The 15,957-nt window shown below is 41.3% G+C and overlaps 1 protein-coding gene across 1 annotated transcript; it reads right to left on the bottom strand.

Moving 5' to 3' along the window:
- Window positions 1-1,701: 1,701 nt before the first annotated feature.
- Window positions 1,702-11,650, bottom strand: LOC148013398 (WD repeat-containing protein ATCSA-1-like). Its single transcript, XM_087667887.1, has 4 exons — window positions 11,285-11,650; window positions 11,096-11,197; window positions 9,372-9,471; window positions 1,702-1,952 (listed from the first exon to the last, which is right to left on the bottom strand). Exons 1-4 carry the CDS (start codon window positions 11,648-11,650, stop codon window positions 1,702-1,704), a joined length of 819 nt encoding a protein of 272 aa, XP_087524013.1.
- Between the last annotated feature and the right edge of the window lie 4,307 nt (window positions 11,651-15,957).

Raw genomic sequence — 15,957 nt, 5'->3', positions numbered from 1 at the left:
GAGCACAAAGATGTAGAAGAAACTAACACCTCTTGCAATTCTCAAAAGATCTTCAATTTTTTTCCACGTGCTGGCTTCACGAAGACATACTCAAAAAGACTTTGATTTTGAAATAATACAGCTTTCTTCACTTTCTGTATCCAAGCCTGTATATCCAGAACCCACTACAATGCAGTAAAAACAGATTACTTATCCACAAAGACATAAGACATTTCATTTGCAAGTATAGTAAATAACTGCCAATAAAAATTGTAACAACTGAATGTTTCTCTATTTTCTTTCAGTCCATAAGTGCTGATAGAGAAGAAGTAATGCACATCAATCGTTTGGCTGATCATTGGTCTTTGGCTTTCATTGTCATGTGTTGTAGAACCTTTAACAAAACCTGCAGGGATCAGATCTACTACATAGATGAACATTCTGGAGTCAGGTTAAGTCAGAAATGCAGATTCTGACAATTAGATACTATGTTTACCCAAATCAGGCCTTTAACGTTAAGCACAATGTTTTGCTCACTGTCACGTTCGTCAGTATTCTTATACATTGCATCCAGGTATGGCTGATCTGTGTGATGGGAGTATTACTCTTAGCTTGTTCTGGAATTAAGATAAACCACAGCCTCAAAATGTTGGAATTGTTTATGTGTGCAAAAGATGGTGGAAGAAGAACTGCATGGAGTGGAGGGCCACAGCAAGTGCTGCAAAGCCAAGGAGCATCAGCGCAGGAAACATGGCTGGCCAGGCAAGTAGTTACAAAATGGAGGCAAACACCGATTCACAAGCTTAAGCTCCGCAGAGCCTCCTCTTTATGACTGACTAGGCAAGGCTCAGCAGACATGCCTTTCTACCATCTGAGTCCGAATTCAAGATGTCCAACCATGCTCACCTGTGACAAGGCAGCAGGGGGGAAATTCCCTACATGATCTGATACCCCCATGTAGATCACTTCTTGAAAACCGAAACAATCCAGTATTTCATCAATTTGATCCTCCAAATCCTCCGTGCTCAATGCTGGCTCTTCAGATGATAAGGCTGCTGCTCCCAACTCGTCCCAGGAGCGTCAATGTGATAAATACAGAAATGATGAAACAGCAGAGATGTTGCCTCAGGGTAAAAGAACAACCCTTGAAAGCACGACATATAATTTAAAATGATGTCTGGATAAGTTACGAGCGCCAATTTGCGTTGATCTCCACAGACAAAAACAGAAATTGGACCGAAGCTTGTCTTCACAATGTGCTCCTTCAATTATTCCAATTCTCTTGCCTTCTCTCCCGCCTCAGCATTTGATCCTCTCCCCCCTCGAGCTTTTGGTAGACAATATGTCTAGTTCTTCCACCTGGCCTGTAACAAGGACAGTTCTGGGAGCGGATTCTACCGCCATGCCGTGTGTGAGAGTGCAAGATGACGATTAGAGAAAGCGTAAAATGGCTACAGAATTCTGTGAGAAGCGCGATAAGACTTCAATTGTTGTGTGCTTTCCTTCTCATTCCTTGGCTATGTCAATCTGATTCTTCTGCCCAATCCTCTGCTCCTTGCTTTTTCTTTAGGCTTCCCCCACCCACCATCAGAAAAGTGGCCTTTTTTCCCCAATTGAGCACTCCCCTAATAGAGCTCCCCTCGAATTGTCGTTTCATACTGTTTTTGCATTGCCAAAAGCCTCAAGAAGCGGATTTGACTCCAAAACCTGTTGTTCGACTGTTCATCCATCTGTAACAGCCCACACACTATCTCGATGACCAGTGAGTGTATGAGTGAATGCTCTTGTTGCCATATCACAAAGCCGCACCCTTGTATCCTCAGTTCTAGCAGCAATCAACATGTGTGCAGTTGCAAGCCTAGACATTCCAATGGCATACACTTTCTTGGACATATTAAATTGAAGTTCCACCTGTGTTGTGTTCATGTCCCAAACATTCACAAAATGATCAAAAGATCCAGTGATGAAGATGCCTGTATCAATGGGATATCACTGTACGCATGAGACACAATATGTGTGCCCATGGTGTGCCCTTTTATCAATTGAAAACAATGCCTCATGTTTTTATGTGCATGAATTGTATCCATAGCTGCTTGGCTGTTGAATGTCATAAGCAGCAACAGAACTATCTGATGCTCCCGAAATCAAGTACCTTTCTTCAGTTGAATCAATTTGAAGACTATTAATGCCACTCTTGTGTGCACTCACAATCTCCTTATTGCGTGCAAGTTCTATGCATGAAACCCTTCTCTTCTCTAAAAGACTTGTAAATGATGAGGGAGCCATACTTCCAATCTCTCTTTCCATCACCATCTTCCACATCCATTCTCTAGCTGAGAGTATAATGAGATCATCACATTCCATGCCACGACATCTCGCACTGCCATTCCACTGAATAAACTCCAAGCATGCTAGATTTTGCATGCATGTCAACCAGAGCATTTCAGATAAGTTCCTCTTGCTCCAAACCCCTCTCCACTATACTGTCCACGCAGAACAAAAATGCAAACACAACAACTAAGTATGTACAAAGTAACAAATGTCACACACACAACTTTTTGGTGGATTCCACACCTCGAATGTGCAGCAGTATGACATCCACCCCCTCTGATCCTGCATTCTGTATTTTCGGTATATCAGCAAGATTATCTGTCATATCATCTGTCTCTTCTACTGGAGTTTCTTCTCGTTGCTCTTCTCTTGCAAATTCTTCCAATGCATAATCCTCATCATCTCTTTTCTTGAAAATCTTAATTCTTTTTCCTGCAATAGGCACTCTAAGCACTGTTCCATCCAATTCTGTCAGCTCATATGTTGCATTATCAAAGACATGTCTGACTATGTACAGGCCAAACCATCTTTTCACCATCTTCCGAAGTGCAGTATGCTGATTTTCAAGGCTGCTATCAAAGACTAATACCCAGTCTCCCTCTTCTATTGCTCTAGGCCGCAAGCGATGCCTGCTATCAAACCTGTCCTTATTTCTTAGTCTAGCAACCTCCAACCTGTCAATAGCTAGCTGAATATCCTCTAGTCTTCTCTCCAACTGTCGGATCCGAAGAGCTAAGAGCTCCTCTCTTGTCAAATCCTCCTACCAAGGTAAAACTGACCAAGTCAAAGCACAAGTCTCAGTTGGCATAACTGGTTTCTGACCATACATCAACTCTGCAAGCATATATCCTGTGGTAACATTGTGAGTCATACAATCAGCCTACAAAGCAAATGGTAGAAGTCTCGGCCATTCTCCAATCCGTCCTCTGCATGCTTTGGCTAATGCTTTCACTATCGGCGGATGCCCTCTTTCACTCTTCCCATTTCCCTCTGGATTGTATGCTGTGGTTAGAGCCAACTTGATTCCTAGTTGAGAGAAAAACTCTCTAGCTTCATCTGCATCCAATTCACCGCAATCTGCAGTGATCTTACCCACACAGCCATACCTGCAGAAAATTTCTTCCAATAAGAACTTATACACTGCACTAGTGGTCTTCGTTCTCAAAGGTCTACTTTGAACATGATTGGTAAGATCCTTTCTAGCCAAAACAATATACCTCATCTGCCATAGACCCATAGGCATAGTAACCAAGTCAACTACCCACTTATAATGAATGCATAGTGGATAGGTCGGATGAAGCTCATCTCGATGACGCACTACGGAATACATCTAATAGTCTCTACAAAGTGAGAAACATCTCTGTACATCCCTTTTCACCAATATTTTTCCTTGATTTTCTCATAAGTAGCCCACACTCCTCTATGACCAGCCCAAGGACTCTCATGAAACTCCCTCATCACCTGTAACCGGGTCTCTTTATCGCAGACAACCTGCAAGGGTAATCCTCCTCTTTTCTTCGGGTGCTTCCAAAGAAATCCATCCTTGAGGAAATAACCATAGGCTTTTCTTCTGATCTTCTTGAACTCTTCATCTGTCCATTCATCTCTTTTGCTTAATGTACTAAGGTACTTACCAATCTGCAACCAATCCCCAACATAGAGTTCTTCTATGAAAGCCACAATATCATAGACATGACAAACATGATCAACCATAGCGGCTGAAATTTCTGCATCATCCTCTTCTGCAAGTAATGTCTCCTCATTATCATATCTGGCTCTAGACAGCATATCCGCCACTGGATTATCCTTCCCTGCTATGTGTTTAAATTCTGGATTTAATGACTTAATGTATGCAATCCATCTCAGCATAGCTATATCCGGAGTAGAACAACTCGTAATCATACCTATCAATGGCAAGCAATCTGTCTCTACCACAACTGAGGCTCCAATAAAGTACTCCTTGTCACATTTGAGAGCCGTAACAATTCCCAGTAATTCCCTCTTGATTTGCGGATATCTCCTCTATCTCTCGTTTAGAACTTTCGCCCCAAACCGAATAGCATACATGTTTCCATCTGCATCATCTTGACCCGTAGCCCAACCTATGCCAATTGGACTAGTGTCAACTGTCAATACAATAGGCCTTCTGCAATTATAATCTGCTTTCCTGAGAGTAGGAGCAATATGCAATAACTTCTTCAATTTCCGCATGGCTCTAGTGTGGCTCTCATCCCAGTAAAATTTCTGCCCCTTTCGAAGCAGTTGATATAAACAATCTGCAATGTGTGCAAAATGGGGTATCCAAATCATGTAAAATACATAGGCTCCAATGAATCTCCGTACCTCTGAAGTGGTAGAACAATACTCCGTAATCTTGCCTATAGCATCCACCTTCTCAGGTGAAGGTTTCCTGCCATAATACCCACACATATGTCCAACAATGACAACCTCATTTACTCCAAAAATAGATTTTTGCCCTGATAGTGTCAAGTTCACTTCTTCGAACCTGGCCAAAATCTTTTCACAAGCTAAAATATGATCAGCCACAAAATATCTCCATCCCTGCTCATTTAGACTCTCATTCTTCTCTTCTTCTGCACACCCCTTAATGGGCACATCATCCAAGAAAGGCATGGTAAGCTAAGGTATGTACTCACGAAGGACCTTATGCATGGTATTCATCATATACGCAATAGAATTATTGACACCTTGAGGCAAGGTACACATCCTGACAAGCCCAATAGGAGTTCTCATAGTGGTTATGTCCCTACTTTCCAAAGCCAGCTGAAACTGATCATATCCTGAATACAAATCACCTAAAGAATAGATGGCACATCCAGCAAATGCTTCTGCAAACTTATCCACAATTGGACCTATACCAACATTCCTGATAGTAACTTTGTTTACTGGCTGCATGTCTTGTATAAATCGGAGAGTACCATTCTTCTTTGGAACCGTAAACCACCTATTTGAGTATGGTGCAGATGAAGGCTCTAGGATTCCCATCCTGATTTTCTCATTCAACAAGTCAATTAGCTTTGGCATGTGTGCCTTAGGCACTGGAATAGGTCGGAGGTTCCATGGAATATGAGTAATAGTAAAGATCACCATAGGGGCAATAATATCTGGATTCACACATCCAATCTCATGCGAGAAAAAAACAAACCCCCTTCCATGTCGCTCAAGCATATCCTGAAAGCATTGCTTCTCTGTGGGTAGCAAGAAATCACCATTTCCAATTTTTAATTCAACAAGAGTTTTTGCTGAAAATTTATGGCCTATATGCTCTGGATTCCTCAAAATTGGTTGTTTGGTAGCCCTCTCTATTTGCTGATCACTGACAAGTGGAAGCTGTACAGCTACCGGCTTCACCTTCTTATCCACAGTCTTGTATTTCGTGTCAACCCTGGCTTCATTATGATCCTCTGCACTTCTCAAATCTTGCTGTAAATCAGCAATTGTGTATTCTGGTGCTGAATATCCTTAGCTCTCTGCTCTATGGACTGCATAGGAACAGCCCTAAACTCTGGATGCTAAAATATTTCAACAGTAAACTTTGTTGGCTGAAAGTTTTCAGCCCTCTGTGTCTCTGTAGACTGATCATAATCAGTCGGAAACTCTGTTTGCTGAATTTCTTCAGAACTCAACACTTTTTGCTGAGTCACCTCAGTCTCTGACTCTATCTGTGACACAAAATCTGAAATTTCATGAAACATGTCCAGGGACTGCACTGATACATTACTGTGACAACTCTACATATCAGTTTTCAGCATATTTTCCATCTCTGTCATCGTATCTACACAAATCATACTATCATACATCCCATCTATATGCTCATCATCCTCTAAAACACATGCATTTTTCAAATCTTTCTCCTTCTTGCATATGTACTACCTGGCAGCTCTAGGCAACTTAGAAGTCTTCTGATAACTCATTGAACTGTTTGCTAAAATTCCAACAAAATTGGAGGAGAAAACACTGCTGGCCAGGAGGCGAGAACTCCAATCTCCTCTGCTCTGTACCACCGTCGTCTCACGGGACAGCGGTACCTAATGAAAACCCAAATCCCTCACAGTGGGCAAAGGTGCATCTCGAAGAGTATCTCTGTCTCTTGCATGGTTTACACACACATTCATAAATTGGACTACTCTCATACCATCTTTACTGCGAATCCGTGCATGAGCAGATCCATCATCCATTACTTTTGTTTCCATGTGCATCTCTGTGATGAATGGCTGTCCAAGAATAATGGGATAAGAGCATGAATCCTGCACAAAGAAATGGAAATCCTCCTCTACATCTCCAATAGAAATCCTGACACTGGGACATGCAACATACAAATCACCTGCAGTATTGTTGGCAGCTCTCATGCGCCACCCATGCTCTGCATCCATAGGCCATCTATTACTTTCATAAACTCCATGAACTATGAGATTAATCTCTGAACCATGATTCACCAAAGAAACATAAGGCACCTATTTCTCTCCAATTTTTACCATTGTTTCTGTAGTTGCCCTAGCCCAATGACTCCGCGAAAAATGACTACGTGGCATTAAGATAGGCTCATCAGTTTCAGCATAATGCATAGGCTAAACTCTCTTCTCTGTCTGCGAAAAAATAAAAGCATTCTCAACCATAACCTCACCCTCATCCTCATCCAACTCCCCAATCAAAACTCCCTGTGTATCAGTAGTAGGCAATGCATGTCTTTTCCTCTTCAGGACTTCCTGGAACTGATCTTGAAACTCTCTTTTCGAGATGCCCAAAACCTCAAAAATAATAAAAGTCACCTCACTGCCAGGTATCTTGTCATTAAAGATTTTCTTCATGTCCGTAGATGTCTCAATATCGGACATCAATCTAAACCCTGGCTGCTTTCTCTCTCTAGGCTCTTGCCTCTTTTCTTTCTTTTGAGCATCTTCCATCTGTCGTTCTGGCCCTGGTCTCAAAGACGGCCCTGCAGTAGGTGGAGTAACAAACTCACCCCCTCTAGTCTTTTTAGCTGCATTTGGATTCTCTTCATCCCTCTTACGCTTCTCCTCAACAAGTACATTTGCTCCGTGAGACTTAGCCAAGTAGGCATAAATAGTGTACCTGTCAGCAGGCGAATCCCAACCTGTCTTAGATCTGATGCAAGAACCTGCACTAGTCAAAACAGTTTGCTGAATTTTCCCCTTGTTTGCCATCTCCAAATCATATGTCCATAATGCTGACTGACTCTCAGAACCTTTCTCAATCTGGACTCCATATGCAGAAGCATCTCCTCTAGCTTCCACATAAGAAGTACGCGCAGCCATATCATCAACTAATTTCTTCATTCCGCCTTTCCCAAAATTGGTAGCAAGCGGAGCTCCTGTTTCAGTCAAGCAGATCTTGCCATCTTGTCCCCAAAATACCAAATTCTTCCTCCTTGCATCTTGAAAAGATTCGCAATCCCTGCAATGCTGATGGTCCGTACTATCACACCAAATACATCTTCGATCTCTCCTTGGTGCACTAGGAGCACTCCTAGGTGCAGTAGGAGCACTAGAAGGAATAGTAGGCACGGTCGAAGCAAACTGCTCTTTCAATTTTTCCACCAATTCTTCCTTAACTGACTCCAGTGTCAAATCCTTATGCCTTTGATTATATCATCAAGAGAGGAAGGAACTAACGGAGCGGATGGTTTTGGAGCAGAAGGAGCCGGCATCGGTCTTGGAATAGGAGGGACAGGAGGATTAGAAATAGTAGGCACTGGCATAGGCCAAGAAATTGGCTGAGGAAGAGAAGATATGACAAGGGTAGAAGCAGACATAGGAGCAGAAGACGTCGTCGGTGTCATGGATCCATTCTGTAAGCAGGTCTTCCATATCCTCCTCTTAGTCAAAGTCAAGACCGCATCCTGGGCATCTTGCCAATCCATTTTAAGACCCATAGGCTTCATGCAATCCTCAAGAAACTCTCCTAATTCTTCCTGAAGAGCAGGATTTACAGCTTGCAAGAAAAGCTCAACTTTCCATCCAATGCTCTTTGTTCAATAGTATCAAGCTGACTATACCTCTCTTCAAATTCTCGTATCAATTCTGAAGTAGCTAAACCTTTGTTTGGCATGTAGACCCACTCTCGGAATGACCACCGATTAGCTATCCCAAAGTCCTCAAGAAAATACTCCTCTTTCAGGGCCTTCTTAAAATCTTGCCAATGCGAATTTTGAAGGAAAAGATCAATCACTTTTACCCTCAAGGCGGGTATAACAAGGCGAAGGACATATTTACTCATAAGTCTTGTTGGTACTCCAAAAAATCCCATCTTGATCTCATATGTCTTCAAATAAGCTGATACATTACGGCCATCAAATAGCTTCTTCTCATTTTCAACTGCTTCAATTGCCTTAGTCACGCTGATTGCATTCTCCTGCTCTGAATATAGTTGCCTTTGTTAAGACAACTATTGTTGATGCAACTGTTGCTGCTGCTGCATATACAATTGTGTCTGCTGATTTTGAAGCTGCATATACATAGACATATTCTGCAAAATCTACTTTAAATCATCCGTAGAAGTACTTGAAGTAGAAGTCGATGATGGAGCTAAAGTAGAGGACAAAGCAGGAATTGTAGAAGAGGCTGAAATTGATGCTGAAGTATCTCCCATCCTGAAATTTAAATGCGACGCTTTCACGTCGGGTTTACCAAAGATGTCGAAAAGCAAAGTCGCGACCACATAGATTCTTGAAAATTTCCAAGATAGAATATTCCTCAATTTCGAAGGTCTTCAAATGCAGGCGCTTACTTCCTTAGGTGCTAGAAGAGATTAGGATGATGACTATAAAACTCATGTCACTATTATACCTATCTCAATCTGCAAAATTCTCATAGCTGAAGACTTTTCACATCTGTCAGAATTGGCATTACAGCTCAAGCAACAGTCAAAGTCACTCAGAAATACAATAGCTGCTTCCTCCTATAGTTTCTGATCCTCAATTTCCATAGCTCTCAGTTACTTTGGGTGCATTCCTAAAGAGCACAAAGATGTAGAAGAAACTGGCACCTCTTGCAATTCTCAAAAGATCTTCAATTTTTTACCATGTGTTGGCTTCACAAAGACATACTCAAAGAGACTTTGATTTTGAAATAAGACGGCTTTCTTCACTTTCTGTATCCAAGCCTGTATATCCAGAACCCACTACAATGCAGTAAAAACAGATTACTTATCCACAAAGACATAAGACATTTCCTTTGCAGGTATAGTGAATAACTGCCAATAAAAATTGTAACAACTGAATGTTTCTCTATTTTCTTTTAGTCCATAAGTGCTAATAGAGAAGAAGCAATGCACATCAATCGTTTGGCTGATCATTGGTCTTTGGCTTTCATTGTCATGTGTTGTAGAACCTTTAACAAAACCTGCAAGGATCAGATCTACTACATAGATGAACATTCTGGAGTCGGGTTAAGTCAAAAATGTAGATTCTGGCAATTAGATACTGTGTTTACCCAAATCAAGCCTTTCACGTTAAGCACAATGTTTTGCTCACTGTCAGGTTCGTCAATATTCTTATACATTGCATCCAGGTATGGCTGATCTGTGTGATGGGAGTATTACTCTCAGCTTGTTCTGGAATTAAGATAAACCACAGCCTCAAAATGTTGGAATTGTTTATGTGTGCAAAAGATGGTGGAAGAAGAACTGCATGGAGTGGAGGGCCACAACAAGTGCTGCAAAGCCAAGAAGCATCAGCGCAGGAAACATGGCTGGCCAGGAAAGTAGTTACAAAATGGAGGCAAACACCGATTCACAAGCTTAAGCTCAGCAGAGCCTCCTCTTTATGACTGACTGGGTAAGGCTCAGCAGACATCCCTTTCTACCATCTGAGTCCGAATTCAAGATGTCCAACCATGCTCACCTGTGATAAGGCAGCAGGGGGGAATTCCCTACACAATCTGATACCCCCATGCAGATCACTTCTCGCAAACCGAAATAATCCATTATTTCATCAATTTGATCCTCCAAATCCTCCGTGCTCAATGCTGGCTCTTCAGATGATAAGGCTGCTGCTCCCAACTCGTCCCAGGAGCGTCAATGTGATAAATACAGAAATGATGAAACAACAGAGATGTTGCCTCAAGGTAAAAGAATAGCCCTTGAAAGCATGATATATAATTGAAAACGATGTCTGGATAAGTTACGAGCGCCGGCTTACGTTGATCTCCACAGAAAAAAACAGAAATGGGACCGAAGCTTGTCTTCACAATGTGCTCCTTCAATTCTTCCAATTCTCTTGCCTTCTCTCCCGCCTCAGCATTCGATCCTCTCCCCCCTCGAGCTTTTGGTAGACAATATGTCCAGTTCTTCCACCTACGCCTGTAACAAGGACAGTTGTGGGAGCGGATTCTGCCGCCATGCCGTGTGTGAGAGTGCAAGATGACGATTAGAGAAAGCATAAAATGGCTATAGAATTCTATGAGAAGCGCGATAAGACTTCAATTGTTGTGTGCTTTCCTTCTCATTCCTTGGCTATGTCAATCTGATTCTTCTGCCCAATCCTCTGCTCCTTGCTTTTTCTTCAAGCTTCCCCCACCCGCCATCAAAAAAGTGGCCTTTTTCCCCCAATTGAGCACTCCCCTAATAGAGTTCCCCTCGAATTGTCGTTTCATACTGTTTTTGCATTGCCAAAAGCCTCAAGAAGCGGATTTGACTCCAAAACCTATTGTTTAATTGTTCATCCATTTGTAACAGCCCACACACTATCTCGATGACCAGTGAGTGTATGAGTGAATGCTCTTGTTGCCATATCACAAAGCCGCACCCTTGTATCCTCAGTTCCAGCAGCAATCAACATGTGTGCAGTTGCAAGCCCAAACATTCCAATGGCATACACTTTCTTGGACATATTAAATTGAAGTTCCACCTGTGTTGTGTTCGTGTCCCAAACATTCACAAAATGATCGAAAGATCCAGTGATGAAGATGCATGTATCAATGGGATATCACTGTACGCATGAGACACAATATGTGTGCCCATGGTGTGCCCTTTTATCAACTGAAAACAATGCCTCATGTTTTTGTGTGCATGAATTGTATCCATAGCTGCTTGGCTGCTGAATGTCATAAGTAGCAACAGAGCCATCTAATGCTCCCGAAATCAAGTACCTTTCTTCTGTTGAATCAACCTGAAGACTATTAATGCTACTCTTGTGTGCACTCACATTCTCCTTGTTCCGTGCAAGTTCTATACTTGAAACCCTTCTCTTCTCTAAAAGACTTGTAAATGATGAGGGAGCCATACTTCCAATCTCTCTTTCCATCACCATCTTCCACATCCATTCTCCAGCTGAGAGTGTAATGAGATCATCACATTCCATGCCACAACATCTCGCACTGCCATTCCACTGAATAAACTCCAAGCATGCTAGATTTTGCATACATGTCAACTAGAGCATTTCAGATAAGTTTCTCCTGCTCCAAACCCCTCTCCACTATATTGCCCAGGCAGAACAAAAATGCAAACACAATGACTAAGTATGTACAAAGTAACAAATGTCACACACACAACTTTTTGGTGGATTCCACACCTTGGATGCGCAGCAATACGACAACTGGCTCATTTTCTTCACCTGAAACAAATTCATAAAGGCCCTTTCCTATGAGGAAGTTCGTCACACGGAACTTCCATGAAGGGTAGTTGTTCTTGTCAAGCTTCTCAATAATGGGATTTCCACTGTTCTCTGCCATTATCACAAACAAGGATATAACACAGCAAGCTAGTCTTCTACAATCTTCCACAACACGTGCACATCAATACACCAAGAAACCTTTTTGGCTGATTTCTCAATAGTACATGTAATCTGTAACCTATTTGTAGATAAACCTTATGTTTGCTTCCTGTAAACACCTCAAAAATTATAGATTCGCAACCTATAACCTGCGCACCGACTTTCGGTCAATATAGCCGAAATCACAATGTATCCTGAAACTGTTGTCCGCAACCTTGCGGCTCTAAAACAGGGCCTGAAACGGCCTTAGACGCCCAAAATAACTGCGGGAAAGCCATAAAGGGCTTATCTGCAAAATATACAGTGTTTTGCTTGCACACTAAATCTCATAGCAATCTGAGATTTTTGCTCGACCCTACTTTCGATGCCTCCACAGGCACTATCCAAGAGAGAGAGTGGAAGAATGTGAGAGCTTCTTACCCGTTGCTTGCTTGCTCGAACCTTTCTTCTTCTCCTTCACTTTAGCCTTCGAAATCAGCCTCTCTAAGTGGTACAGCTTTGATACTATGTCAAGAATCGCATGGTGGGGGGACTTACTTGAGCTGCGGCGCCAAACACACACTGTATACATAAGAGGAAGCTCACTCAAGAACACAAGAAGCAAGATGGAGGCCAAAACGTTTTCTTGCTGATTTTTCTTCTTCTTCCACACACTATACAATGTACACAAAGTATAGATAAGATACAGCATAAAGGAAAGTGGCCTACTAAGTCAAACAGTGCATAACCGACTACACTAAATAGCCATCAAATGAGTATCGATCTCAAGAGAGTATGTGTTGCCCTGTTTATTACATATCTGAATACTGTGTATTTCAGACTTGAAGTTGAATGTGTATCAGTCCCAAGTGTAATACTACACTTCAATGCTCAATGTTAAGCATTAGATGCAAAGTCTGGAGCACAACCATGATGCCAAATGAAGAGGAGTAGATGTTGTAGGTCCTGAGCATGCTAAAAACCAGATCTGCATACCCATGCTGATGGCGCCTTCAGCCCTAAAGGAATTAAAATGTTGGCACAAGTGTTGGAGATGATAGGGAGGGTCTTCGAATGGCCAACAATGGGTGCCAACAAGCTCGAATGAAGAGGGAAGCTTCAAGCTTCAAGAAAAAGCTTCAAACCTTACTGCCCTACATGCAGACTCTTCACAATGAACTCTTCTTCAACTTCAAGCTCCTATTGTTAAGGTTTATTATTGTAACCAAGTTTATTGGCCTTAAGTTTGTTTCTTTAACTTAGAGTTATTTTTGGTTTTTTTTTAATCTTCTATCAGAGCTTCTAGATTAAAACTATATCATTGGCTAATTTATTTGGGGTTTATTCTTAATAAATCCATCTTTAAAAATTACTCGTGATTTCTCTTGAGTTTTAGAATTTCATAGTTTTCCTAACAGTTTCTAGCCTATAAGATGTTCTAATAATTTACCAAGTGAATACTCTAAGATCGCAGTATTTCTAAAGAAACTTATCTTATTTCTATTGAATTGGAATAGAAATTTAAAAAAAAAAGCTATGGTATCGCGATCAGTAAAGGGTTGTTATCCGCACTCATGACTCCGTTAGTAACTCCTGTGCTCGCAACTCCAACTATTGCTTCCACATTAGTAGGGTCATTTGCGATTTCTACTTTTGAATTCTTTTTCTTTGGGGCCATGATAGAAATATGATTCGTAGATGAAGAAGAACACGACAATAATACCGATTGGCAAGGGTGTAAAACTCGATGATGATGATGGTTATTATGGGATTCAATGACGTAGGTCTCATAGATGGTTCTTCTTGCCTCGTGGAGAGCAATACTTCTCTCTCTCTAGTAGACGAAATAGGGACGAGATTAGAGGTATGACTTTTAACCTAGAGGTATGACTTCTAACCGAATTGATAGAATAGGATAAAGTTATTAAGTGTCTTCTCTTCTCGGATTAGAGTAGAAGAGGATGAGAGACCTTCAGCATATCCCCTTTCTTGGGTTGAATGGAATGATGTCTCTTCGTCTCACGGAGGAACTACTTGGTCCCCTGTATAGCCAAAGTTCTACTTGGGACACCTAAAAACGCTAGATATAGACGGATTTGATCTTGGTGACGTGCAGATGTGCTAGATGATGCACTACGTGAAATTGTAATTTTTCTCCTACATGGGCAGAAGAACACACATTATGGAGCATAATCAATGAATTTTTTTTATTCTGATTATATATCCGTAAGTAAATTACATAAACGAACAACTATGTATAAAATGATTCTTTTTAATTAACGAAGCTATTTTTATATGTTTCACATAATGTGGTAGGTAATTAGATAACTAAGAACTTCTATAGAGGGAAGCGGGTGGATGGATTCCCAACGAATCTAGTCCTATGGTAGGGTGGTCTCGGTTAGCCAAGAGGTTTCCCCAAAAACAAACGCTAGGAAGGGATGATTCACTAACTTACCTAGGGTTTGGTCTCAGAACCCAAACTGTAAATTATATTGGGGAAAAGGTATGACGGCTATGCCAGAGCACTACAAGGGATTTCATAAATCCTTAGTCTGCTACTAGAAAAAAGCGTTGTACTCCATGAACCAAGGGTAATGGCAGTCACTTATTATGAACAAGAAGCCTCTCGAAGGACACCTCCAGATGTGAGCTAGTTTTTGATAGGTGACTGTTAGGTCAATTAAGAATCTTCAGGTCAGGGTCCTCCGTAGGTAATGACAAGACACTTCCCCTGCGGGGTAGACCTAGGGTTATAGAACCGGACAAAATCCGATCATTCTGGTTAGAGTACGAATGGTGATGACTGGAAGGTAAACTCTGGGTGTCTACAAAATGTTACTTGTCACATAATAAAGGCAAGTACGTTACAATAATACAGTATAGAAGGTATATGAAATGCATAAAAACCATATAGCTCAAACCAAAACTAACTCAATTCATCAAAAGTAATCCAATACACTCTCAATCATTCCTCAAACAACTCATGTACAGTCTCAACATCTCAAATAGAAAGAAAAATGATCAAAACAAAGGCAAAAATAGACCCATCAGAAGTAAACAAACACAATAGAATCAATTAGCACATCATAACTCGGACTAAAAACCATCATAAGCTTCTCAAACCTACTCAACCTATCCCAACACACTCCAAAACCCTTCTAAACTCATAAAAGAACTAATCAATCAACCACAAAATCAATCATTCAACACCCAAAAAACAACAAGAAACAAGTCAATTCAATCCTCAATACTCCATGGCTCATACTATTACTACTCGTTCTACATCTCCCTTGCTGTGGGGATCCTCCACTGTTACTCTAGTCTTGCATTTCTCCTACCACACTTTCTTTAGTGCTTTTCCTTGGCCATTCCCCCTCAATTGCTACTCTACTATTGTACCTTTCAAGCTCCTTTACTACTACTCTTGGACTTTGTCCTCCATTGCTACCTCCTCCACTACTAAATCAATCTCTTGCTCCTCCTCCATTGCTTGGAGAGAGAGAGAGAGAGAGAGAGAGAGAGAGAGAGAGAGAGAGAGAGAGAGCTTCCTCTCAATGCTTGCCATGTTGAGCTCCTTCTTTGTGTATTGGGAATCAACTAGCTTCCTCGTAATGTTTGCCCTAAGCTCTTGTTTTGTGTATTAGGGACAAACAACTTATTGTTGTCAAGACTCCACCAACTGCTGTAAGCTTAGTTCGTGCCACCTTTTAACTCCTCTACTCTGTCAAGTTGTTTGTTCCTCCTTTTCTTCTTTGCTTTATGAGAGAGAGAAAGTTTAGAAAAGGGTTTCAACTTTGTTAGATGACAAAGTCTAGTCAAGAGCTTCAAATTTCAAAATTTTAGGTTCAATAAGAGGCTACAAGTTTGGGCGGCTTCTAGAGGTTTGGAACACTAGACTCCTTCGTAACAACTTT

The sequence above is a fragment of the Lygodium microphyllum genome, chromosome 26 (assembly GCF_053477565.2).
Source record: "Lygodium microphyllum isolate KBCC chromosome 26, Lygodium_microphyllum_v1.1.10, whole genome shotgun sequence".
Lineage (NCBI taxonomy): Eukaryota > Viridiplantae > Streptophyta > Polypodiopsida > Schizaeales > Lygodiaceae > Lygodium > Lygodium microphyllum.
This window is presented reverse-complemented; position numbering and strand designations above follow the sequence as displayed.